We start from the raw sequence: 27,102 nt of genomic DNA, 5'->3' as shown, positions 1-27,102 counted from the left end.
TACTGTGAAGCATGGGGGTGGTAGCATAATGCTTTGGGGGTGTTTTTCTGCACATGGGACAGGGCGACTGCACTGCATTAATTAGAGGATGACCGGGCCATGTATTGCGAGATTTTGGGGCACAACCTCCTTCCCTCAGTTAGAGCATTGAAGATGGGTCGAGGCTGGGTCTTCCAACATGACAATGACCCGAAGCACACAGCCAGGATAACCAAGGAGTGGCTCTGTAAGAAGCATATCAAGGTTATCTGCAAACCTGGTGAAAAACTACAGGAAACGTTTGACCTCTGTAATTGCAAACAAAGGCTACTGTACCAAATATTAACATTGACTTTCTCAGGTGTTCAAATACTAATTTGCAGCTGTATCATACAAATAAATGGTTAAAAAATCATTGATTGTGATTTCTGGATTTTTTTTTCAGATTATGTCTCTCACAGTGGACATGCACCTACGATGACAATTTCAGACCCCTCCATGATTTCTAAGTGGGAGAACTTGCAGGGTATTCATAAACTTATTTTCCTCACTGTATATATATATATATATATATATATATATATATATATATATATATATATATATATATATATATATATATATATATGCATAATTCATATCTATCCTTATATCTAAAGTTAAATTTAGCTTTAATTTAAGAAATGTAAACCATATAACCCATACATTTTTTTATTTGCAATGTAACAAAAATAGCTAGACCTTCTTTATAGCTAGGCTTCTTTTTTTGTCCCAAACAGTTCTTTTCAAAAGTTTGGAAACACCTAGACAATAGGTGTTTCCAATATTTTGACAAGCACTATTGTCTGTATTGTTTTTTGAGACAGACTTATTTAAAAGCAAAACAAACCAGGTAAAAAAATTAAAAACATACAAAAAATTGGAAAGTGACTAACTGGAAGAAAGTTCTATGGACAGATGTGCACTTCCAAATCTTGCACTTTTGCTCTAACAGAAGAACTTATAAAAGACAGAGAAAAGAAGAGAAGATCTTAGTGTTCTGAGACTGTCTCACACCCAGAGTCAAAGATTGAGGTGGAAGCTAAATAGTTTCAGGTTGTTTTGGAGTAGGGAATGTTGGAGACTTCCAATATTCTTGGTGAAAGGAATACTTAACCGTCATACTTCTTCTTCTTCTTTCGTCTGCTCCCATTAGGGTTTGCCACAGCAGATTATCCCTCTCCATTCTACTCTGTCCTCTACATCTGCCTTTTTCTACTCAACCATCATACTACCATTTCATATTTTAACATATTTTTCAGTGAAAATAAAGTTCAGCATCTGTACATTTATATAATTTTTGATCAAAGTAAATGTTTTATACCATTCAATTATCTAGTTTGTTGCATATAAACAAAAGGAACATGCATGTCTGTCCAAAAATTATAAAAGACTCCAAACTTTTGACAGACGCTCTAGGTGAAAGTATATCCCTTGAAATATCAACATATCAGTCATTGAAGAGAAGAACAGCTTATCACGTAGTCTATCATTTATAAACAGAAAAATGTTATTGAAGATCAGAAGTTGGAACTGAAAACACATTTTTGGTCAGTATGGTTTATTTTGACTTAATATAAGTTCAGAAACAAAGAAATATGCTTTGCATATACCAGTAATCTTCTAATGTATTCAACAGTTGAACTTGTTTATGTGTAACGCAAATGTTTGTGTAAGATAATTGAAACCCTTCAGGATGCTGTATCTCAAACATTAATTTATACCTCGTTTCTGTATCTTTTCTCTCTCTCTCTCTCTCTCTCTCTCTCTCTCTCTCTCTCTCTCTCTCTCTCTCTCTCTCTCTCTCTCTCTCTCTCTCTCTCTCTCTCTCTGTTTTTCTCACTGCAGTGCCTCTTTTCATTGCTTGAATGTAATACTGTCCATGACCCTGATCAACAATGCACATATCTGGAGGAAATGCAAACTTAACCTTCTCTCAGTTCCACATTTTAGTGGGGAAACAGCAGCATGTTTTCTGGGGGAGGTAGGCTCTTTTGGCAGCAGAAAGAGCAGCAGCTCGGCAAACCTAACCCAGCTGGGCTGGATTTGGTCACAGCTGACTGATCATACACAATACAGCACATCAAGGGCCCAGGTCGTGGGAGCGCAGCAGGGGCAATGTGAAAATATTTTATTTGTGACACTCAGGCCCCAAAGCCAGAAGCTAGAACATTGCTCACAGGAAGCTATGTCAACTTGTTCTCCACTGAGATTTGCATCCTTAAGCTTGTTAGGCAATATATATGGTTTCTTTGCTGCCTGACATTACAAAATAAAGCTAATTTGTAAGCAATTGCTGTTAAGCCTTTGGTTGATAGAATATTGTGGAGTATTGCACTATATAGTGGCATAAGCGTATATATAGCACTGTTTATATGCATAGTAGACTGATCTCTATACAGTATAGGCGAGTGAAGACACCCAAAAAACTAATATAAGTAAAAGCTAAATGCAAATCAAGAGATGTAAATGATCATATATTATATTTTAAGATCAACAGTCTAATGTGACTTGGTATCTGGGCAAAGCCTTTTTTTTATGAATTGTGAAGTCAGCCATCTTCTTTGTGCTAAAGACACACATGTTGTTACCGAATTCAGCCCTTAAAGTAAATAAAGATGATTTGGTTTTCACTGGTAATCGATTTGGTTCATATAATGGAGACTTTTTATGTCAAAGTGTCAAAGCTTGAGCATACTTGAATTATGTGACACTCAATTGGTTTGCATTGCCAAACACAAAAGCCTTAAAAGCTTTAACTCTTATTCCAATAATCATTTTAGTATAATCTGGTGTTGTTAGGTAATCTAGTTCATTAGTGAGAGCACTAGTAACTAGCAGTCTGTAGCTGATTTAGAAAAAGAAGGTGTGTGAATGTGTGTGTTTGTGAATGGGTGTGCATAAACTTGTAAATTTTAAGACAGACAAAAAGTTCTTGTGAACCAGTTGTGGTTCTTAGTTCTTGTGACAGTTTTATTACCTTAGCAATTTCAGTCAATTGCAATCTTCAGGTGTAGCTCATAGCCAGCTTTCTAATTAGCTTGATATACAGTTCACCATGAAATACATTTGCAATTAAGCTCTACAACTAACTAGACAACTAAAATATTGTTATTGCCTTAGATGCTGTTGCATGCCTTTTAACATTGAATGCCAAAAGTTTTTTTTTTTTTTTTTTGAGGGGTGGGGGTGTTGCTAAATTATTAATGTTCAGAGATATTAAATTCATAGGAAAAGCAACAATCAGCCATCTAAAAATCTATTGTTTATTCATCTATTGTTTATTTATTAGCCATTTTATTGTTTTATGTTTCTGTTTTTACATACACTAAATAAAGAATAAAAAAATAATAATTATTATATTTTAGCTGGTTGAGTTTTGTGGCCTTTTGGTGGTCTGCTTCAGAATTGGCATGCTTGGTATCATTGTGGTGCTTGTGTTACCATGATAAAAATGACACATTCTTGTTAACGTTTGATTTCATTATATATAGAACACAGATGGCACCGTGGCTAGCACTGCTATCTCTCAGCTCCAGGGTCCCCTGTTTGAGTTACTATTTCCACCATTAGACTATTCAGTCTGTTTTCTCTTTGTCATGTGGGATGCCTCTGGGTTCTTTGAATGAGTGTGCAAATATATGTATACATAGCACCCTGCTATGTACTGGTCCATTGTGTATCCAAAACAGACTTCTCCACAACTCTAACTATGATACAAAGTGGTTACTGAAGAAGAATAAATTAACATTCTGTGCATTTATATACTGTCTAATGAAAAAGAATCTCCTTAGCAGAAAGGAAAATCTTTCAGAACTACACTGACAGACTCAATTTCAAAGTCCTGTCAGAATGTTAAGTGTGAAAAATTAGTTAAATCTTTTTGAAATATGGTTGAATCATAGTTTAAAGTCAAAACTTACAGTATTTGCAGCCCACAGGAAGCTACCATATGTCATATTTTGGCCCTGCACAGTATCATTTTCTTGTCTGTTTGACATTTCTCAAATTGAAGTGCTGCTTCTGTCTAGTGGCATTCTATGTGCTCTATGTGATGATTTGATTAAGGCTGCCTATCTGTACCTTTTAGATGTAATGCAAAGATAACATGCTGTAATCGTGTTACTGTTTTTTTATCTCCATTTAACCTGTGACGGGTCATGAATACATTTTGTTTCTCGGGCGAGGCCAGCGAATGGCAGTCTTAGAGTTCATCTCATTTCCGAAAATTCCCCAAAATGTTTTTCTTGGTGGAGAATGTTTTGTAACTGCCACTATGTTAGCAAAATATCATGTTGTGTAGCATTAATGAATAAATGGTTCCTATAGCACACAATTAAAACATGTTCAGCCTCAAAAGGTTTCGTTTCCCATCTGTGTTTAGTGCGTGTGCGCACACACACACACACACACACACACACACACACACACACACACACACACACACACACACACACACACAGAAAAGTCACTTGCTGACTGATTAGACTTTGCTTCATGATGGAGAGCACTGGGGAGCTTGGCTGATCTATAACCTTCCTCGTTGCCTTGGGTGACTCTAAATTACACAGACTTTAAATTTTATCTTCGAGTATATGGTCATGCACTTTGCTTAATAATTTAATGCTTCATGTGAAGCTATTGACTGACAAGGACATTATTGTTTAGTATGGCCTTGGCATGCATTCTAAATATTTAGTGAATATCAAAACTGTGAATGACAAAGTTTTGTCCTGCTTATGCTTTTGCTGTTGTAAAAATTAGAGCAAAGCATGTTGCTTTGAATAATACATACAGACAGCCTTCAGGCTCAGAGCAAAGATCTGATCGAGGACTGAAATACTGAGTAACAGTATAGCCATCGATTAGATTTTCAGGCTTTAATCGTATCCGGTGAAAGGATTATGCATTTGAGAATTTTATGAATTTTATCTACCTGAACATATCATGTCATTGATTTAATGACGTCAGTTGACATTAGAATTTTGGTCTGAAATGAAATTATATGATAAAAACAAATCATCTGTGCCTTTGCTTGCAGTAATTTGCAACGGAATGAAGAATTCAGTACTATAATTAGCTGCTCCACAGGTTTTGCCGCTGGACACACAAACCTACGCACCACCTCATACATACTAGACAACAAACGCAAATGCTCTTATTGACATGTTTCCCACCATTACTTTTCCCTCACCATACATTTTAGCATTTATTAGCTTATGTGTGGCCATAATTGGTGTGCCGTTACACTCATTAAACTCTGCAACCACAGTTATTATTACTAGCTGTACTTCCACGCACTGCAGCTGTTCCCATGGCTGTGGTTACGAAGTACTATCCCCCTAATCCATCCCTCTACCCCCCTGAAATACACATACACTGACCTCAAAGGTGTCTTCAGTTTTTATCCCTATCACCACAAAGCCATTTCTTAATTCTTATATTTACTGCAGTTTTGCATCATGATTGATTGACCAATTTCTTTACCATATATTTTCTATACTATACGTATATGACTGTCTGAATATGTTCACCAAAGCTCATATCTTTCACATAATTGTAGTGAGTATGTCATCTCATCTGTCAGGTATGATGAAGTCCCTGGACATATTGCACACATACTGAAACTCGAGCTCCAGCTCATTCCGTCTCTCTTGCACATACAATCACACATCATTTATCATTTTCACATAGCACTTTGTGTGTGTGTGTGTGTGTGTGTGTGTGTGTGTGTGTGTGTGTGTGTGTGTGTGTTTGTGTGTGTGTTGGGGGAATGCTTATGCATGCATGTATGAGCCTGCATGTATGTCTATGGGCATGCTTCACAGGATAGTGATGATTGGGTGTGACAGCAAGAGTGAGTGAGTGTGAGATGGAAAAGAAAAAAAAGATATAAGTACAGTGCTTTTCTGCCTTCTGGCTAAACCTGATCTGTATCTTCTTACACTTCAATAGTGACCATTGAATGGATTGTTAAGGGTTATAAAAATAAATTCTCTTTAAATCCCAGTCTCACAGTAAATAAAAAATAATGAACTTGTTTTCTGTCTGAGTGTATTGCCTATGATAACATTTAGAAATGCAGAACAGGGTGGCTACAGGGGTTACGTTTGTGCTGTGGTAAGAAGAGGCTGGCATGCCGGTATGGAATTCTGTTTATGCTGTCCTCACTCTGAATATGGCTAAATTTAATGCATAGGACACAGAGGTCACAGAATAGCATGGGTCATGCTTCATGCTTCAGAGATATGCCACAGTCTCTCAGGCTATGTTTAGACAGCTCACTGTATTGCTCAGACCATAGTTTGTTTTTATCTTTTTTTTTTTTTTCACTCAAAGGGACACCTCTAGGCCAGTTCGACCTCTATCATCTGACCTTTTTTCAGGAAAATGAGAGAGAACGAAAAGGCATAACATCAATTTGCATAAATTACATGATGGTAAGGATTGAGTGTATGTGCAGCAACTATTGAACCTGAATCAATTAAGAACGATCAATCTAAATTCACGAAGCACCAGTCAGGTGTTACAACACTAAATAGAGAGGTGAATATTTTATGTCCTCTTCTCTCTCCTCTCTCTCTCTCTCTCTCTCTCTCTCTCTCTCTCTCTCTCTCTCTCTCTCTCTTTCTCTCTTTTTTTTTTCTCTCTCTCTCTCTGCCCTCTCTTCTCTTTTTTTATTCTTTTTAAATGAATGGGCTCAAAAACCCAAACATCCGCTCCCCGCTTCCGCTTTCACTGTTTTCTCTCTCTCTCTCTCTCTCTCTCTCTCTCTCTCTCTCTCTCTCTCTCTCTCTCTCTCTCTCTCTCTCTCTCTCTCTCTCTCTCTCTCTCTCTCTCTCTCTCTCTTTCTCTTTTTTTTTGTCCAAGAAAGAGACATGTTCATAAATAGGTATAAATAAGAAGTCAAAGTCAGCATGTAAGCTGTAATCTGATGACCATCACTTGCCTCAACAGGGTGCTCATTCCAAATATCAGCAATGGTTATATAAAGTCTCTAAAATAATATCCTTTTTGTAATTTATGACATACAGTCGAATAATCTAAAGTTGCTCCAGCTTGTTATGCATTAATGTATATATAAATATTAATAGAGTTCGGAATCTTGTCCCTATGAAATATCAGTCCTAGTCTTAAACCAATAACTATTTCTCAACATGTGACAACCAACAACTAAGTTAATGCTTCCTTTATTTCTTCTGAAATGCTGCAATAACCCTTATAGAAGAAAAACATATTGTGATTTATTTGCAATATATTTGGTGTCAAAGTGAGATTTTGGATTTTTGTCCTGTAGGGTAGACAAAAGTAAATGAATATTAATTGAAATCTGCATTGAGAAAAAATAATTATAGAATAAAGAATTAGAACTGCAGCCTATGTATTTGTACCAGTATATCCCAAACCACTTCAGTAGAATGTGTTTTGTGATACAGCCTAATCATTTATGACTCTATGAATATAATAGATCCTGATGTTATCTATGTCATTTCTTTTTACAGTAGTATTAACAGTATTTATTGGACACAAGATTTACTAATTATGTTTGATCTTGTTTGAAAAGGCTAGAAACACCAAACAGGCACTGCAGAAAAGCACACTAAAGGTGAATACAAGCTTCAACTGTCTTATTCTTTTGTTTAAATGTATATAGCACATATAAACTTTGCTAGCAGTTAAGCGCCTATTTTGCTAGTTAAAAATATCAGAAAATAAAATTCAAAGATTCACAATAAAGTAATTAAGCAAGCAGATGCCAGATTTAACTTGCTCTTAACATGACTGGGTCTACATTCATAAAGTGCAGAAGAGCACATAAACAGTAGCCACAAGCTAAACATGGTTAGCATGCTCTGCACAAAAAGAAGATAAATTCACATATCTATTACACTAAAAGCATTTAAGAGTGAATAAAAGCATTTATCTACTTACTCTTGCCCAATTTAAGCAAATTTAAAATGCAAAAATACAAACATAACTCATCTAGTGCATCCATTAGCAACTAGCCTAGTATGATGTGATCTCTAGATAAGTGGACTACCTGAACAAATGGCTAATTTTGAATAAGAAGAATTTCCTAAATCTATTTTATTTATTAGATCTGTCTCTTCTTCCCGTGGGCTCACCACCTGCAGGAGGGACCGTAAGGGACGGTGCTGTGAGGATTGGGCAGCAGTCGAAGGCAGGGGCCTGCTTAGACTGCTGCCACCGTGACCCAAATTACGAATAAGCGGGAGAAAATGAATGAATGAATGAATTAAATCTGTCTCTTTAACTGTTCTGCTCCTGATTGGCTGTGGCTCCTGCCAGTCACTGTGTAGTCTGACTTCTTTCATGATTGAGGTTGGGGCATAATGGCATTTATTGTCAGTGACGTGTATAGGGACTATTCTGAGCCAACCTCATGAAACATTCATCTTAGCATTTAGCATTCATTACTAACATTTACCCATTCCAACTTCAATCACCTGGCTGTAGGTCTCAGTAAATCAAGTCTAATTATGCCTTTGAGTTGTAGTTAACCTTTGGCACTAGGTGATAGCTGGGTAAGGTAACCTGGTGTTTATAGTGTGAGCAAGGGGATGATGTTGGGGCATATGGAGATGCAGTGAGGATGATGTTAGGGATGCCAATGGGTAGAGATGCAATCATGGTCCTTTTGCCATTTCTGTACTCAACTGAATGCTGAGGGAATATGGTAAGAACTGGGGGAAACACAGAGAAACAATCTGCCTGGTGACCAGCCTGATCTTTGGGGTCTTGCTCATCTTTTTTTCCTTTCAGATAGCAGGTGGCGCTGAGAAAGTCCATCAAAGTGTAGTCTGCACTTCAATCCTCCAATGATGAAAGTAACCCCTGGCTACCTGAATTCACAAAAGGCTTACTGAAAAGCTTCTTAATACCTCTACATTACTCAACAGGAGAGCAATTATTCCATAGCAGCAAATGGTTTTTGTTGCTCAAATGATTTTGCAATGAAATTTCAATAGATCCATATATATAGATTCATTTTTGTGGGTTAAATAATGGTGTGAATATGACTTTTAGAAATGGAAATAGATCTAGATTGCCATTTGTTAGCTCTCAATTTTACCCCATGCAGTTCACTAGTTTAATATAGTCATAGAATGAAAATTAAAGAAAGAATAAATTAAGCGACAATGTTAGTGGTAAATGTAGATTTGCTCTTGGAGTTTAAGAGCCATAGTTAATCATATTATGTAAAAAAAAAAACATTTATTTGATGGAGAAATAATAATAGTTGATGTGAAAGGGGCAAATGTGAGGCAACGGAAGTGGTGTTCCATATACTCATTTTCTTGGTGTTTTTAGCTGTCTTTATTATGTTGATTTAGTTCAGAGTCACAAACATTTTCCCTATGTGTATTCCACTACATAAACTCAGGCTGAACAGACGAGGTTCAAGCTTTAAAGCTGAAAAAACTTTAAATCCTGGTAGATTTCTCTTTATTTTAGGGGATATTTAATAAATACCTGTACATAAATGTATAAAGTTTTTTCTTGGGACCAGATAATTTACAATTAATGTCTGTGATCCCAAAGATGCTGAGAATGTTATTTTGCAATTTTATGAAACTTTTGTACATGAAACACAAGATCATTCAGTTCAGAATTTGTTATGTATTGGGTCAGAAAACAAGCATAGATATCTAAATGTCCTTTCACCATCATCATTTGGAAGCTGGAGCTCCCTAATGATACTCAGGTTCAAGATGCTGACCCTCAAGCAGGTTGTGTCTCAAAACAGATCCGAGGACTGGTTTGTCACGATAGATTTCAAGGATGCATATTTTCATGTATCTATCCTTCCTTCTCACAAGAAGTTCCTAGGGTTCCGAAGCGTACCAATATCGGTTCCTTCCATTTTGTCTTGCCCTCTCACTCCGCAACTTCGCAAACTGTGTGGATGTGGCTCTGGTCCCCCTAGGACTTCAGGGCATCTGCATCTTAAACGATATCAACGATTGGTTGATTGGCGATTAGCTCAATCAGAGCACTTTGCGGTCCAGTATTGAGATGTTGTTCTCGCTCACATTAAGGAACTGGAGTTATGGCTGATTGCCAAAAAGAGTGTGCTTTTTCCATTACAGAGAACCATTTACTTAGGCATCGTATGGGATTCGACCCTTATGTTTCCTGCCCGCATTGCGCCATTCTTACGGTTGTCAGGAGGATCAGAGAAGGACAGTCACTCACTCTTACATCTCTTACATTACCCAACAGGGGGGGTCTGCACTCATGCCTCCTGTACAAGCTGGCATGCCAGATCCTCCTGTGGGCCCAAGGGAAGCTGCTCTCCTTGTTCAGTGTATGGTGCGATCAGCACTGATTGGATCCAGTTAACTGCCCGGTTGTTTCAGTGCTGGAATTCCTTCAGCAATAGTTTGACAAAGGGTTGGCTTTGTCCACCCTCAAAGTGTATATGTCCCCCATTTCGGCATATCATACCCCCCTGGCAGGGCAATCACTGGGCAAAGACCCGCTTTTGACATGTTTTGTCCATGGCACCCGGTGCAACCTAGAGTGCCTGTGTGGGCCCATTGTGTTGGAGGCTCTATCTGAGCCCCCCTACGAGCCGTTGTCCGAGGCATCTTAGAGGTTTTTGCACAGTTTAGACTGTGTTCCTCCTGGCCATTTCCTCTCTTAAGAGGCCCCTCTGTCCTTCGACCTAGCTGTGCTTTCACATACTATGCAGGGACTGGTCGGTCTGGCAGTACTAGACTCTTGTTCCCAAAGCATTTTTAAAGCAGCTCGAGTTCCTGAAAAGGAACGTCTCCAGGTTCTTTCCCTCAGGAAACCAGGGTTGCATAAGTAACCTGGAGATGTTATACAAAGTGAAACATATCCAATAGCAGCAAGGCATTTCTCTCCACTTTGTTTTCTCACATAATCTATCCATTGCACTACACATTTTTTTGTCTAAGAGCTGGTGTATACTTTTTTTGATGATAGTAGTTGACATTTTTGGACATACAGTATCCTGAATAGTAGTCTTCAAGATTTAATGCATTCTTTGTTTATCTACTTTGGCCTGTTTTGCTATGGGCACTTGTTATTTTCAAAGAACACCAATCTGTTCTTGCTTTAGAGTAACGGTATGTGATCTTGAGAAAGACATTGTGGTATGTTTATATTCTTGAAAAGGATAAACAAGACCAACAAATTCCAGATGCAAATTCTTCTAGTGCAATAATCATTTTAGCTTTCTATAATTAGACATAAATAGTTGCATTTCGAACCCAGACTTCCAATTTACATGATAGTTGTGCATAAATTACACTGAAATGTGCAGTGGTCATTTTATAATTATTAAATTGATGAAAGCCAAAACAAATATAAATATCAGTTGTTATTGTTAATTGTGCAATTAAAAGTGAAATGAAAATATGCACATTACTTAAAATAAGTATATAAATCTTTTGGTGCATGTGCCGAAGTCTACAATATTGTAATGTTTCATCCACAGATAAATCAGTTCTTCTGATAAATGGCATTGTATATTGTCAGGTGGCATGGGTGGATATTTTCTCTATTGACACTCCAATTTCTCTACCCTGAGCTGTTCTCTGTCTGCTTCTGCCCTAGCTGCTTAAGTCTCCTGCTCCCTTCTGGCTTTACTTCTTCAAACAAATAGGATTGTTCTCATATAAAACTGATGGGAGAAAGAATATCCACAATCATGAACACCAACTTGTGGCGCTGTGCGGCGTCATAGACAAGAATTTATTTCCATGGAAGATGAGGAAATCTAAATATTAGATATCATACAGAGGTAGGAGCTGAGATGGTATAAAGTTGCAATTTAATTATTTAAGGAACAATTTATTCTCAACCAATTGTCATTTTAATAATATTGCCTTAAAATAGCTTTATGCAAGTTCCACTGAAAATATTATAATAACTAGTAATAGGTTATAATGAGGTTTTGTGTATAAAATCTGAACAAATTGTTATTTTTGTGGACCACCTGCATTTTATTAGTTATTATCGCTATGGGCTATAGGGATATAACCAAATATGAAAGCATTAATTGAAATGAACAATGTGTTCTAGGAGATTTATTTATTTTATTATTTTTATTATGTTTTTTTTTAAGCTTGCCGGGAAGGTTTGCAGATAGTCTGGTTGAGATCAGATGCACTGAAATATGGAAGAACACAGCAAAATAAAAATTTTACAAGCAGGAGGTATTTACTTTCATGCAGGCATAAGTGAGTGAGTGGCCACATGCAAAGCTTGCAGGTCAATGGAAGGCCATGTCCATTAACACAATCATACAGCATCCATTTGTTCATGATTAGTAACTGGCTCTGAACATGCACCATGTTGACAGTGCTGGCATTTTCTACTCTCTGATGTAGAGCGTGCCTAATTTGGGTTTGAATTCAAATTACAGATACGGATATTTGCAAACTGATACAGATTGCATTACTCACCTAATGTACATGAGTCACTAAGCATTAATAGTTTATTAAAAGTTTGTTGTGGGCCAATTTGTAGCATAAAATCATTTTTAAGGTATCAGGCACCAAATTAAAAGTGCTCACTCACTAACTTTCATTATCCGCTTTATCCTAGTGAGGGTTGTGTTGGATCCGGAGCCTATTCCCAAAACTGGGATACTGAAGCTGAGGGACATGTAAAGCTACCTGATGCTTCCTCAATTGTAGCAACCATTTCATATAATAACCTACTCTAAGATTCCTGGTTTCCAACACATAATATTTAAAAGAGTCTTATTTTCTCAAACTGTCTCCTTCATCCCTATGTTTAGTTCATCCAACTCTCTAAAAACAGACAACTCATATAACTAGATATTCTGAACAATAACTGGCAAACCACATTGACATTCAGCCCTGGCATTTACACAATGACAAGCGCAGTTCTGACAGTGATGAACCCAGACTTTATTGCACACTTTGACATATTCAGCGCCAAGATTACCATATAGTGACACTGTGTAATAATTCAAATTCCATATATATGCTTTTTATAACAGACACAGATGGCAGAATATCATGTTTGAACATCACAGTGAATTAATGAATGGGGCTTTATCAAAATATTTTGTGTGTGTGTGTGCATGATGTGATTGCTTATTTGTTTGGATTAGTAAACTGTATATTGACAATTCGGGGGCATTACTAAGGTGTCATACAGCACAATAGTTGGTTTTTGGTATTGGATTTGAATCCTACTTATGTACCGGCATGAATTATAGCATATAACAAGTACAAAAACTTGGTGGTGATAAATATGAGATTTAGATATAGAGGGGGAAACTAGAACACTGATATTGGATGTAGAAAAAGGAAACTATTAATCACTAAGTTGGAAATCGTTCTATAGTACACATGCATGTTTTAAATTCTCCATAATTATCTATTATGAAGTCGGTGTTAAGTTTCTTTTCTTTCTTTTTTGGCATTAGCAGGGTTTAAGCATCATAACATTAACAAGTTTATTAGCTCTGAAAATACACAGACGCTCTAAGAGATTTTATGTTGCTCATTCGCCTCTTCCTCCTCCCCTTCCTCCCCTTTTCTTCCTTTCTGTGTTCTTTTCTTCTCTCAGTATTACTCTGGCTTTCATCAAGCCTTTCCTTTCCTGTGCTCCCCAACCAATCTATCCATCAGCTTGTTATCTCACTAATTGAGTGCTTAAATGAATCAGGCAGCCTAGACTATAGATGAGAGCAGAGAAGGATGGAGGTTTTCTCCTTTGCTCTCTGCTTGCTTCTTTTCACTTAACATTAATGTTGTTTAAACAACAGCTACACTGTTAATATCACTGCATAAAATCAAGTACCAAATTGTTTAGTAAGAAAACAATACTTCATTCCTATCAGTAAGTGTCTTTCTTAAGTGTGCTGCCGATGTGCATAAACATGCTAATTCGAATGAAAAGAAAGTTTATAATAGTATTTTAGATGCATTTCATTCACACATAGTTCAACAACGAACACACACAAAGAAAAAAGGGGACCTTTTCATATAGTGTTTAATAAGTTACTAATTAATAAATGCTTATCAGTGGACATGCTGTGAGCATTCCGTTAAACAACTGATAACTTGTTAAATAATCTATATCAAAGGTTAGATTTTTCTTGCATTTTGACCTGTGTTATGGAGGTATAAGTAGATTTTGTATGTCACTGATGTATGTTCCTGTCTTTATTTGCACATGAATACTTCTGGCTGAATCCAATCAGGCTGGGGTTAAAGGGGATTATTGCAGCACTTAGGCCGGCTCTTAGGAGCCTGATTAAAGGGTTTAAAGAGCTTTTACATGCAGTGTCTGCTACATGGACAGGTTTATATCCGATGAGTTTGTACAGATCTAATGTGGAATTTTCAAGCTACATTAATAGCTGTTTTTTTTTTTACATCATGCTCTGTAAATTGGCAATTGAAAAATACCTCCCATATCTCTATGCCATATATATATGGTCAATGTTAAAAATAAAAACTATCGATTGCATTTAAAATGATCAGAAAATATTAACATGGCTTCTCCATTTCTCTAATTCATCTAATGCCATCTGATAAAACTACTTATCTTTCAAAGGAAAAATCTATTAGAGAAAGGGGAAAATGCGCACTATTAAGATCATGAAGCGTGATCATTCTTCGGCCAACAGACAATAAAAAGCAAAGAATAGCATCCTAAACGTTCACCAGACAAAACAGCCAACTTACTAGGTGATCTAATTTTTAACTCAAAACAAAATTGCAAATCCAAATGAAAAATTAAAAAGGAGAGGTTGCTGGGTTCAAGACTGTAGTAGCACAGCATCATTTCTAGTCCTTCTTTCTTTAGTTCAGCAACATCCGGCTAGAGACTTAAGTCCATATGTCTGAAACCTGGCTTCCCAGCAAGCTCTTGTGTTCCTGATTCCCTTCGGTGAGGCAGGAAAGTGGTTTGCTTGTCTCCTATGGTCCGCACATATGTCTCAGGATGTGGGAGATTTATGCAGCCTACCTCATGTGTCACTGTGGCAACAATATTTATAAAGGAAATGTTTGGTGTCTATCATAAAAATGTAAGTCCACTGGTTAAGATCTGTCTGATCGAACACAGCTTTATAGACCCCAGTACACTTCTGCTGCAGAACTGTCATAATACAGAGCACCACCACTTTATAGCAATGCCCACTGACCTTGGATAGCAGTCAATAAATAGGGGAAACATCTGATTGCACTTGGAGAATGAAAAGAGGAGGTAGGCAGGAATGGGAGATTTAAATTAAATTGCTAAACATTGGGTGAGTGTGATGGGAGATAGGGAGGAACGCAGCAACTGGTGTAGTGGACATGAAAGGATGGATTAAAAGTCACCTTGGAGCAATACAGAGATGAGAGGGAGAGGTGAATCCTGTGCTCTCCCGCAGATGCTGTGTGCGTAGCATGCACGTCAGCCCTCGTCCTTCCAAAAATACTCTACTATGTGCGAATAAATTCATAAATAAAAAGGTTCTTGCTAATGATAGCTGACGTTTCAGAATTGTACTTTGTTACATTATTCATATTTTACTTCATAGCATGTAATCATTGTCAGGAATTATTGTTTGAAACCCAGATATGTTCACAATATTGGAAAAAAACTAATGGACTGGCTTTGTTTAATACTTTTGGAAGGAACTGGATTTTACATTATTCTGATTTCATTAAACAGTAATGCTACATTTCATTGTGCTTAGCATGAACATTATGGATACAGTTGCTATAGATTACATAGTCATAGACAAGGGCATCACACTTCTACTAAAAACGTTCTTTTGAAATACTGAAAAGAGACATCAGACCACCATGCACCTGAATTCTCAATTATAATTTTCTTATGGTATTTTAAAAACCCACACATCTTCTACATACGAGTGTAAAAGCTTAATTATGCAAGGACTTTTGTCTTCTCTATACTGAATAAACTGAAAAAATATCTGCCTTATCACAGTCTAGCAACAGAGCAGCTCAAGAGCAGTTCTCAAGAGTAACTAATAAAGCTTTCCTGTTGCTCCATAAGAAAGGTCATTTATTACATGGTCACGATGGAGCATGCATGTTCCTAGAGGTTTCCTTTCTTATCATTCCTGCTTCAACCAGGTTCTGAGAAGTAATAATTATCTAATGGGATGACATTGATGTATGCTATTGATTGTTTCTTTATCTGTGTAAGGGACCCACACCCTCATTCTCATCCTGCTCTCATCACCTCACTGATTTTGATAACATTGTTCAAGTGCTGCACGTTCACCCCTCTTTCTGACCTTCTGCTATTCAGGCAGGCATGAGCACCCAATACATAACAACACATCGGCTCAGTAAGCTAGGTGAATCACAGAGCAGATGTGCATGACCTGGAAATGTTTTACCCATCAGCCCTAAAAAAAGTACACAAATGGATCCCACTGGACAATCATTCATTCATTCATGCATTCAGAAAACACTGTTCTGTATTGTGGAACTGCATCAAGGTGTGTGTGCTGTCTGAACGTCACAGTGAACAGTGATTCTGTGTGGATGAGTGTGTATTTAAATACACACACACACACACACACACACACACACAAAACGTAAGTGCCACAAGGGCACTTCTAATAATAATAGGAAGAAGAAGAAGAAGAAGATGATGATGATGATGATGATTATGATGAAAAAGAATAAGAAGAAAAAGAAGAATCAAGAATTGGTTGTTAATATTTTTCTTACTTTTGACAAAATATAGTATATTTCTACCTCAGCATTTGATATTCTCTCCTCTCTTCCCACCTTTTCTCGGTTACCAGTAAAGGGTTAAAACACTTTCTCCTCAAATATGCAGTTTGTGATCTCAATCTATAGTGGCATTGAACAGGAACTGGGTCAAACTATGTGTACCACACACAGGCACATTTAACTTTCATCACAAGGGTTTCTACGTCAGCAAAGACGTCAGCTCGGAGTGGCTAAATACAACTCATAAACAAAAGCTCTCTCAGAGACACAGTGAGAGAAGAACAACATGCACTTCAGCTGCCACCAGACATAAGCCATTTATCCTGCTATAGCAGAGGCAGCTGTGTTATGTTTATCTACTGGACTGAAACAAATATGAAGCGGTGAAGACATTACTGGAGAAGACATGATTTAGGCATTCAGCCACCACGTCAATGTGAGAGCCAGTGGTATCTGACAGACAACATATCATTGGCTGTGAGAGTGGAGAGGAATTGTGTGTTGGATGTAGTATATATATCGTCATGCTGAATGTAAAATGATATCCTCCTGTACAGTACATTTACAGGAGGTGATCCCATGAGGCCAGAATTAGTCCTTATATCTGAAGGGCCCTACAGTAGAAAATTGCTGTGTGTGCAAAATGCATTAGAATTCCTTCCCAGTCTTACAAATATTTTGCCTCAAATCACTATGGCATTTATAAAGCAAGCTTCCTACTGCTTCACTAAATAACTTTAATTGTTCTTTTATTTATTGAAGTTTGTTGTGTTTCAATGCAGATTAAGATGCCTGGTGAAACAGTTGGAGCGGGGTGAAGCCTCTGTTGTTGACCTAAAGAAGAACTTGGAGTATGCAGCGTCTGTACTGGAGTCAGTGTACATTGAGGAAACACGGTAATATGATCACCACTTACATGTGTGTTGTGTGCATTGTAATGTAAACTAGACATGTAACGAACACTTGTTTCACTTAATACCTTTGTAGCACTTTCTTTCAGGTTTTTCTGTTTGTGGAAAAGTGCCCAGATTTATACAAGTAGCAGAAGCCTGAGGCCAAATATAAATGTAATTAAGTGCTGTAAATGTGATCATTGCACACACATGCTCCAAGCCTTAATGTTATGAGGTGGAGAAGTGACAAGTGAATTATTGCATGTGTTCAGTGTCGAGATCTAACCATAGATCTTTTGTTGTTTTTCTTTCAGTCTTTGCCACGTGTCCGATTTCTAATGCTTGGAGCTATCTTATTATGAACTGCTGTAGACGTGATAGTGACATAAGTCTGTGTGTGTGTGTGTGTGTGTGTGTGTATGTGTGTGTGTGTGTGTGTGTGTGTGTGTGTGTGTGTGTGTGTGTGTGTGTGTGTGTGTGTCCTTTCCTCCAGACGACTGGTGGACACAGAAGATGAGCTCAGTGACATACAATCAGATTCGGTGCCTTCAGAGGTACGGGATTGGCTGGCCTCCACCTTTACGAGACAGATGGGGTTGATGCTAAGGCGGACGGAGGAGAAGCCACGTTTCCGCAGTATTGTTCACGCTGTGCAGGCCGGGATATTTGTAGAGAGGTATATGTTAGACTGGTACATTTGACTTAACATGGTCTTTCTAAATCACAAATTCAACAAAAGCAGAAGATTTACAAGTTAAAAGATGCCTAGTCAAGAAAAGAAAGCATGGAAATCTAATTTAACCTTTTGTAAGTAATTGTATTCATTAAAATTTGCTCTTATATTAAATTAGTTTATGTTAACTCATTCCGACAGGATGTACCGGCGGACGTCCAACATGGTGGGATTAAGCTATCCGCCCAGCGTGATCACAGTACTAAAGGTATTAAGAGTTCAAGCCATTGAGTGAGCAATATGAAAAAATAAATATCTAGATACCTTGATACTTGAATACATTTCTATGATACATCATATAAATCATGCAGTACTGTACTGTTGAATTAAAAATATGTAATTTAAAGTAATATTTAGGTAATGCAATGGGCCATCCATTAGGGTGAAGCAAAGTCGATGTACACAAATTGCCCACTCCAATCTATATTAGAAAAACATATGCTAAAATATATATCATAAACATAATGCACACAGAATCCATATTAATGAATTGATGATTGAATGCTATAGTAAGGTTTAGTATAGGTTTAGTATGCTTTACAGTTAACACTCCTATGGAAAATAGCTGAGATAATGGAATTACAGCAATAACACAATTGTTAATCAGGCAAAGTGCAAAGTTTATCTGAGTTACATGGCAAGTCAAAGGCCTGAAAGGGTTCACAGGTAAAATAAAGAACTATATAGATAAATAATATACAGGTTAAATAAGAATGCATTGTGTATCAGGTGGAGGTGGTAGCTTAGTGGTTAAGGCATTGGACTTTGAATTGGAAGGGCACAAGTTGAAATCCCACCACCACCAAGTTGCCACTGCTGGGCCCTTGAGCAAGGCCCTTAACCCTCCTCTGCTCAGTTGTAAGTCGCTCTGGATAAGGGCATCTGCCAAATGCAGTAAATGTAAATGTATCATCCATTGACTTGCAATTAATATCTATTAGCATTAGCATTATCTGCATCTGTCAAGGTTATTTACTTTCTGCAGCTTCCCCAGTCTTGCTAGTAAAAACATGTCAGTGTAGTTGACAAATGTAGCTTCAGATTAGATAGAACGTTTTACCCACTGATGTTCTGCTTGGCCCGGGGTGTCTGACTGATGGATCTTGTTCTCTGGGCTTCAGTAATATAGGTGTTGGTGCTGCCGCTGGTCTGGACCCCAGGGTCCCCTAAGCTTTTTGCCTCTGACAGAGACTGAGCACAGGAGGAAACCTTTATATTTTAAAATTTGAATCTTTAATGTGCTATATTTCAGATGTAAGCTTTGCAGCCCTGTCAGATCTACACAGAACTTAATTTCAGACTGAAGGTAAAACTAAGAGGAAAGGAAAGAAGTTAGTTCAATATATTAGCCACAGGCACCGTGTGGTGCAGTTCAGTTGCTGTGCAATATTATTGGAATTCATTTAATAAGTCTATCAACTTCTACAGGCTTTTATAGAGAATGTTCACTGGTTCACAGAGGTTTGTTCACTCTCTCTGCCTTGTTCCTTCATCTTCTTTGTAATCACCCTATACAAAATTATGCTTTTGAAACATTGTAAAAGTCACTCTTTGAAGATTTTAATTTTTGTTACTTATTTCAACATAAAATTGTCATATGACTATTCCCAAATTATAGGCAAAACATAACATAATTTTAAACTGAGTGGTATTTTTATATTCTAATTATGATTATCTGATTGTGCTGTTTTTTTAGCATGTGGATACATGGTCATTTGATGTGTTTGCATTGAATGATGCAAGTGGAGATCATGCACTGAAATTTATATTTTATGAGCTCCTCACCAGATATGACCTAATCAATCGCTTCAAGGTATGCTATTTTATTAATTGTCTTTATCTTTTCGGTTTTGCTTTTGTTTAAACTAAATTTTTTAAATCTCTGCATTGTAGTATATTAGGTCAGTCACAACCATTGTTGAATGTGCTGTATGCGTGAACACAGTCGTAAATGATTTTGCTGCAAAAATGTAAACCAATAACCATTTACTTTTTTTTACAAATAGAATTTTTTTTTTATGGGTCTGTGCTGTTTTTAAATTTCCTCAGATCCCGATCTCTGCGCTGGTGTCATTTGTAGAGGCTGTGGAAGTAGGCTACACTAAACATAAAAACCCCTACCATAATCTTGTCCATGCAGCAGATGTCACTCAGACTGTACACTACTTTTTGCTCAAGACAGGCATGGTGGTATGTAAACATGATGGCTTAGGGAAATACATTTACACTTTATGTGTGTTTGTGTGTATGCGTCTGTGTTTTTATGAGTGTGAAATGCATTAAATCTGACAGTACAGGGTGTATGGTGTATGGAAGAAAGCTTCAGTTGGGTAGACGAAGTAGAACGAATGCTTGACTCACACCACATTGTTGTGCTCAAGCGCCCATCGATTAGAAGTTAATCTCCCCTGACTTCCTTAGAATGAGACCTGGCACTGTTAGAGTCACGATCATTAACCCCTTAGTCACGTGAGCTGGGATTAAATTGCCATTCAAAAGAATGATAGTCATACAAAATTTAGTGTGATTACTCATTGTTCTGAGGTTTTATATCAGAAACAGATTTATTACATATAAGCAAAGAGAATATACCTTAATATTGAAATAATTCTTATTTTAATTTTACACTATTTAAAAAAAAATTATATATTTTTATCAATTCATCTTCACTAGCTGCTTCAGCCAGATCAACTTCATTGTGGATCCACAGTCTATCCCAGAAACACTGGGCACAAATAGTTTTAATGTTTATTTGTATTCATCACAGGTTATTATAGTTTAGGACTGGTTCTATGGCACTAAACTGACTGTAGTGACACATATTTATTTAGCTTGAGAAATAATCACATTTATATCACTAATAGATATAGGTATTTTGACTTAAGTTGATTACTTAGTCCATCATCAGTTTATTAAAATAAATGTCTGGTTCAGCTATGAAACACTATCTATGTGCTAATTGGTTCTTAACTAGAAAATGAAAAAGAAAAATCAGCATCATGGTTCTGTGTTTAAGCAGGCTTAACAGATCAGTCTTTTTCCTCATAAAAATACTTAATTCCGAGAGTTTTCATGGCTGAAATAATTGAAATAAATTTTAATTGTAATAATTTAATTATTAGTAGTAGATATTTAAATGAACATTAATATATTTCATTACAAAAAATAACAGTAATATAAGTCAAAGCTTCATGATTGCATACTGTATGACATTATGACTTTGGGGATATTGCTGACTATAGTAGCATACTCTCTGTACTTCTGTGCCCCTTTTCTAATTTTTCTTGCAGCACTGGATGACAGAGTTAGAAATCTTTGCGATGATATTTGCAGCAACAATACATGATTATGAACACACAGGGACCACTAACAACTTCCACATACAAACAAGGTATCAGGTATTTTTATTTTATTTTTTACATTTGGAAAGATCTCGCCAAATTGTGAATTGTCCAGTCCATGTTATGTTTTATGTATTTCATTAGATCAGACACTGCAATATTGTACAATGACCGTGCAGTGCAGGAGAACCATCACGTCAGTTCTGCTTATCGACTCTTACAGGAGGATGATGAAATGAATATACTCTATAACTTATCAAAAGATGACTGGAGGTAAGAGAAAAGAAACAAAATAAAAATCCTACAAAAGTGTATATATTAATATATGTATTTGGTATATATGTGTATAAAAGCTTTTTTTCACATTTTTCACTTTTAATTTACTGTCTCTCTGCCTTTAGAGAGTTCCGAACACTGGTAGTCGAGATGGTTTTGGCCACTGATATGTCCTGTCACTTTCAGCAGGTCAAAGCCATGAAAAACTTCCTGCAGCAGCCAGAGGCGTGAGTTTGTCACAGAACATATAATAATGCACTCCATGCTAAATGTTAAAAGAATGTTAAGAGATTTTGGCTGTGATCTGTAGGATTGACAAACCAAAGGCTTTATCACTGTTACTGCACACTGCAGACATCAGCCACCCTGCCAAAAAGTGGGATTTGCATCACCACTGGACCACATCTCTGCTGGAGGAGTTCTTTCGACAGGTTTGGCTCTCTTTTACACATGTCACATATAAATGAATCTTCATTAAGGTTTGGCAGAAATGAACAATTTCAGCCATATAATGCAAGTAATACTTCTATAGCTGTTAGTTCAATTACTGTTTACAGTGTTTGTGAAACCAAATATTCACCCATTTTATATGCTTTAAATTACTTGTATTAATGAGTTGCATAGCAGACATTTACCTTAAGAAGTTTTCCATTTGTTAGCCTTGTCTTTGGCAAGTTACTATTTAGCCGTATTAACCCTTCATTTATTACTAGCATTGGATTTAGCTAGTTATTCTCTATCTCTTTATGAGTTCAATACACATGATTTTTTTATACACACTGCCAATGATTGGCCTCCAATGTGGATTTCTGTATTCTATAGATCATTTGAAGCCAATACTGTAATGCATTGTTTTTCCTTGCTGTTCTAGTGTCTCCCTCTGCATTTTGTCTGGCATTTTCTGCCAACTAGCTGGCCACAGTTAATAACATAGTACAGTGGTGTTCCCTTGGCACACAATGTGCTATTTATTACTAACCTAAGACTATTCACAATTTCACAGTATTACTGCAGCATTAGTGCTTATTTTCTCCTGCTGAGTCAATTCCCCCCTTTGCTTTTTCTCCCTATTGAGGTTTCCGCCAGCTAACTGGCTTGAAGATTTTGTAGCAAATATTGATAATGTAGCAGAGTGGTGCTCCCTTAGCATACTACATGCTATTTATTGCTGATAGTGTTAATTCTTTTCAGTTAGCAGCTCTTTTATCCTGCTTAGTCATCTCAAGCCTTTTCATTTTTTCTGCATTCTCTACTTAATGGCTGGTGGAGCTTATGGCTTGGCATGGTTGGTGATGTACTACCATAGAATTTTTTTGGAGGGAGATAACCTTGTGCACCCTTGTGTATGAGGACATCACAGACTTGGATTGTTACATAATGACCCATTATTCAGTGCCTAAAAGTCACCTGCTTGGCTTTTTTGGGCATAGGTTAGTGTTGGTCTTAGATTCCATAAAATAGCAGTTCTGTCAAATCCAGTCTTTTGATTGTTTCTGAAAAATCTTTGTCATCAGATGCAGGCTCAAGCCATCCAGTTACATAATTGTTTTAAATCCATGAACTTGTGTGACACTTTGTGTTTTTTTATGTATGCTATTATAACCCCATTGTCCCAATGTTTAACAATATTATTACATTTACCGATTAGTCTTAGACAGTCTGCCATATATGATATCAGAAGATGTTCAGACTGGTGCCAGTTGATGCATCACTTAAAACTCATTGAAACAGTGGTCATTCATAAAGTGGGTCTTCATCCTTAAACCAAACCCAAACACACAACAGGCAGTTATATGTCCTACATCACAAGCCCAATATTTAGGTTGTTCATAGCAGATTCAGTCCACCTGGGATTAGTGTTACACTAGATAGATTAGAATTACTACAGATATTTTTCTCTTAGATTAGGGAATTCTGTCATGCCACAGTAATATCTAATACATGTGTGTTCAGAGTACAGGGTGGTCTGTCTGACCCTGAAACTTTTTTGTTAGTTCTCAGATGACATCATATGCTGGTTCGCTTAAAGCTGTAAGCTATATCATCCATCAGGGTCAAGGAGTTCTCTTCACTGTCCCTTCACAGGGCTCACTCTCCACTACCAATTCGTCCAGATCAGCCCAATAGTGCACTGGGTACACTGTTGAGACAAGTTAATATGTGCAGGGATGTAGCATTTGCACCCAAAGATGAACATTTTGCCAGTGCTCATTGGTAAAAGACGCACTAATGTAATAATAACCTGACCCATTAATAGTCTTTTTTTATAATTTTTAACAAATTTCTGCAGCTGTATCACAGCCCCATGTGTAGTTTCAAGATTTTGCCAGGCTACCTGTGTCTGCAGTACAGGTTGTTTAGAATGGTTTTCCAATGGGGATGCATTCCAAAAGTTCCGAAAGCATTTGAGCCCTTAGTACACAGATTTAGTATTTCCTTCAGTTTAAACTATTCTATGAGTGCCATTTATTTTATAGGCTAGTATTTTGTCTTTCTTCACAGGCTGCAAAAATGTCCCTATCCACCCTAATTGTTTCTACTTTTCTGGGGGAATAAGACACCTCCACCCATTACATTTTCCTGGAAACACAGTTGTAATTAAAATAGTAGTTCAAAATACAAACCAGACTTTAAATCTTGCACTGGACCTCTATCCAAATCTTCATTATTCCCAAATGCCAATGTAAACGATGCATTAATCATATTCAGAGAGCACATACATCCTCATTTTCATTCAGCAATTATAATTCCTTTCCCCTGTGGTATAATTCTTCTTTATTCATATTCAGCAGCTACTCACTTCTAAGGAATATTACCTTAATTGGATCTATCCTTGAACACCATTGCTGCATTGGACTCTGAGCACCTGTGACTTCTATAAGCCTATTTAAAACATTAGGCCAAAATTAATAATTATATATCTTATAGTGAAGTTTTTAAACAGCCTTTTTTTAAAAATATATATAATTACCACAGACATCCTTTCAGTTCTCCAGGCTTTTGATTTAACTGTCTTCAGGATGTAGCAGTGTAAGATGGAAAGTTGTAAGAGAGAATTATTAGTCATAAGAAAACAGGAAGAAACTATTATTTGACTATTCACTACTGTTTCTTTTGAAACTACTATATTTCAGCATGGTTGAAATGTTATATTGAAATGATTAAATTAAAGGACTTGTTTCTTACAATTCTTAAATAAACTTGAATATATGACGAAACTTATTTACTATCTACTTCTGTGTTCCAAACTCAGTCACAAACAATTTCCCACATCATTCTCACAGCAGAATAATTACTGTTTTATGTATAGGTTCTCCTGAGATGTGTGTATTATATGCATGCTAATGAGGTAAAGTAAATTGTCTGAAATGCTGCTCACTAAAACAAACTTGTTGATTTACTAAGGTAATATCTAATATGTATTTTATTTGATATGGCACCACTAATCAAATTAATTGAAATGCCAGGAGCAAAAAATATAAATCCTTAACAAGTCATTTGCAGTATATTTGTTCTCTCAAAACGTCACACCATTTGCCTAAAGGTAAATGACAATGTTAAGTGGGGGGTTCTGTCAGCAAAATCCTTGATGAGTAGTTAGGGCATTTGTTAAAAATGTATTTCTTTTTGAGATTTCAAATATATTGCAGCCTTACGTATATAAAGCAACAAATCCCAGAAATGATAATTGGGGTTACTGGAAAACTGTAGCCAAAATTCAAAACATATACACTATACAATACAAACCAAGAACTTATATCAGATTTGTGCGATACAGGACTAGTGTGGTGTGAAGGATAAATACACCAGGTAAATTGTTGATGTAATCAAGATTATTCCAGATTAAAAAAGAAGGTCACTTGTACTCTTAACTTTACCTTTTTTTAGTTCAGAATGTATTTTTCCAGAAGAAATGCCATTTTCTATTCAGGTATAGGTTGACATTTGGGTACAAGTCCACACCTTAGCAATTTGCACACTTTTGCTGGGTTATTTTGTTTCATCAATGTGCAGATTAGTTCATTTGGACAGTATATATTATGTTTGTCTGCTTGTGTTTTTATGCCTTAAGTCTTTGCTGTTTTTTTCTGCTGGGAATAGCAAATTTACTGTCTTTCAGGTGTTTTTTTATCTTAATTTTAATCTTGTAATAATAATTATTATTATTTTTTTATTATTTTATATATATTTTTTTGTTATTTCAAATACTGCTTATTTTCACAGAATTTCTTCATTTGTCTAAACGTGTAATTTGTTTAAAAAAATGTCTAAAAATCACTTTGTAGTGACAAAATCAACGCTGTATATTCCAGGGGGATAAAGAGGCTGAGTTGGGCCTTGCGTTCTCACCTCTTTGTGACCGTAAATCCACCATGGTGGCCCAGTCTCAGATTGGTAAATATGGATTGTGTGTCCATTTCTATCTCCAATGTGACACAGTAACAGCTGGAATCAGGACCATATATTTGTTTTTTACTCAACCTCCAGGTTTTATTGACTTCATTGTGGAGCCCACATTCACTGTGCTCTCAGACATGGCAGAGAAAGTAATGACTCCACTCATTGATGAGGCATCACGCTCAGGCCTGCCCAGCTTTAGACGCTCCAGGTGAGCTAGTTTAGTTGTACATAAAACTATATAATTTGCCCATTACACGCTTTCACCAAATGTGCTGGATGTATTGAAAAATGAGTATGATTGAAATACACTGATGTATACACTTTGACACATGATTATAAAGACTTCTGTGCAGTCACTAGTGCTGGGTTAAAATGTGGTAAATGTTTAAGTGCATATATACAGGAGGACAGCAGCTGCACTTGTGCATCAGTGGACTAGGAAGCTGAATGTTGATGCATAATTAAGGATGTTACACTTCTTTTTATGAGTTAATCCAGAGCAGTTATTAATCATCACACATATACCATTGCTAAGTACAAGTACATTTTTTCTTTACTTGCATGTGCACATATAGGCACATAACTCATGAAAGCTTCCAGTGTAAAATATTAGACACAGTGCTATATGTAAATGGTCATTAAGCTATATAAGGTATGTACTTATAATGTATTGAATTAAGGCATTCAATACTGGAAATATAACA

General features: G+C 36.7%; 1 protein-coding gene across 8 annotated transcripts in view; it reads left to right on the top strand.

Moving 5' to 3' along the window:
* The window catches only part of pde1ca (phosphodiesterase 1C, calmodulin-dependent a), a 71,317-nt gene that overhangs the window by 36,399 nt on the left and 7,816 nt on the right, over nt 1-27,102 (top strand). For all 8 annotated transcript variants that reach the window (XM_083551160.1, XM_083551159.1, XM_083551163.1 and 5 more), the window contains 11 exons: nt 17,537-17,650; nt 18,141-18,323; nt 18,522-18,588; nt 20,077-20,193; nt 20,430-20,570; nt 21,671-21,771; nt 21,866-21,994; nt 22,123-22,224; nt 22,308-22,428; nt 26,311-26,392; nt 26,486-26,606. In XM_083551160.1, the coding sequence (XP_083407286.1) occupies nt 17,537-17,650; nt 18,141-18,323; nt 18,522-18,588; nt 20,077-20,193; nt 20,430-20,570; nt 21,671-21,771; nt 21,866-21,994; nt 22,123-22,224; nt 22,308-22,428; nt 26,311-26,392; nt 26,486-26,606 (1,278 nt within the window). The remainder of the gene's footprint in view (nt 1-17,536; nt 17,651-18,140; nt 18,324-18,521; nt 18,589-20,076; nt 20,194-20,429; nt 20,571-21,670; nt 21,772-21,865; nt 21,995-22,122; nt 22,225-22,307; nt 22,429-26,310; nt 26,393-26,485; nt 26,607-27,102) is intronic.

The sequence above is a fragment of the Silurus aristotelis genome, assembly GCF_946808225.1.
Source record: "Silurus aristotelis genome assembly, chromosome: 1".
Taxonomy (NCBI): domain Eukaryota; kingdom Metazoa; phylum Chordata; class Actinopteri; order Siluriformes; family Siluridae; genus Silurus; species Silurus aristotelis.
This window is presented reverse-complemented; position numbering and strand designations above follow the sequence as displayed.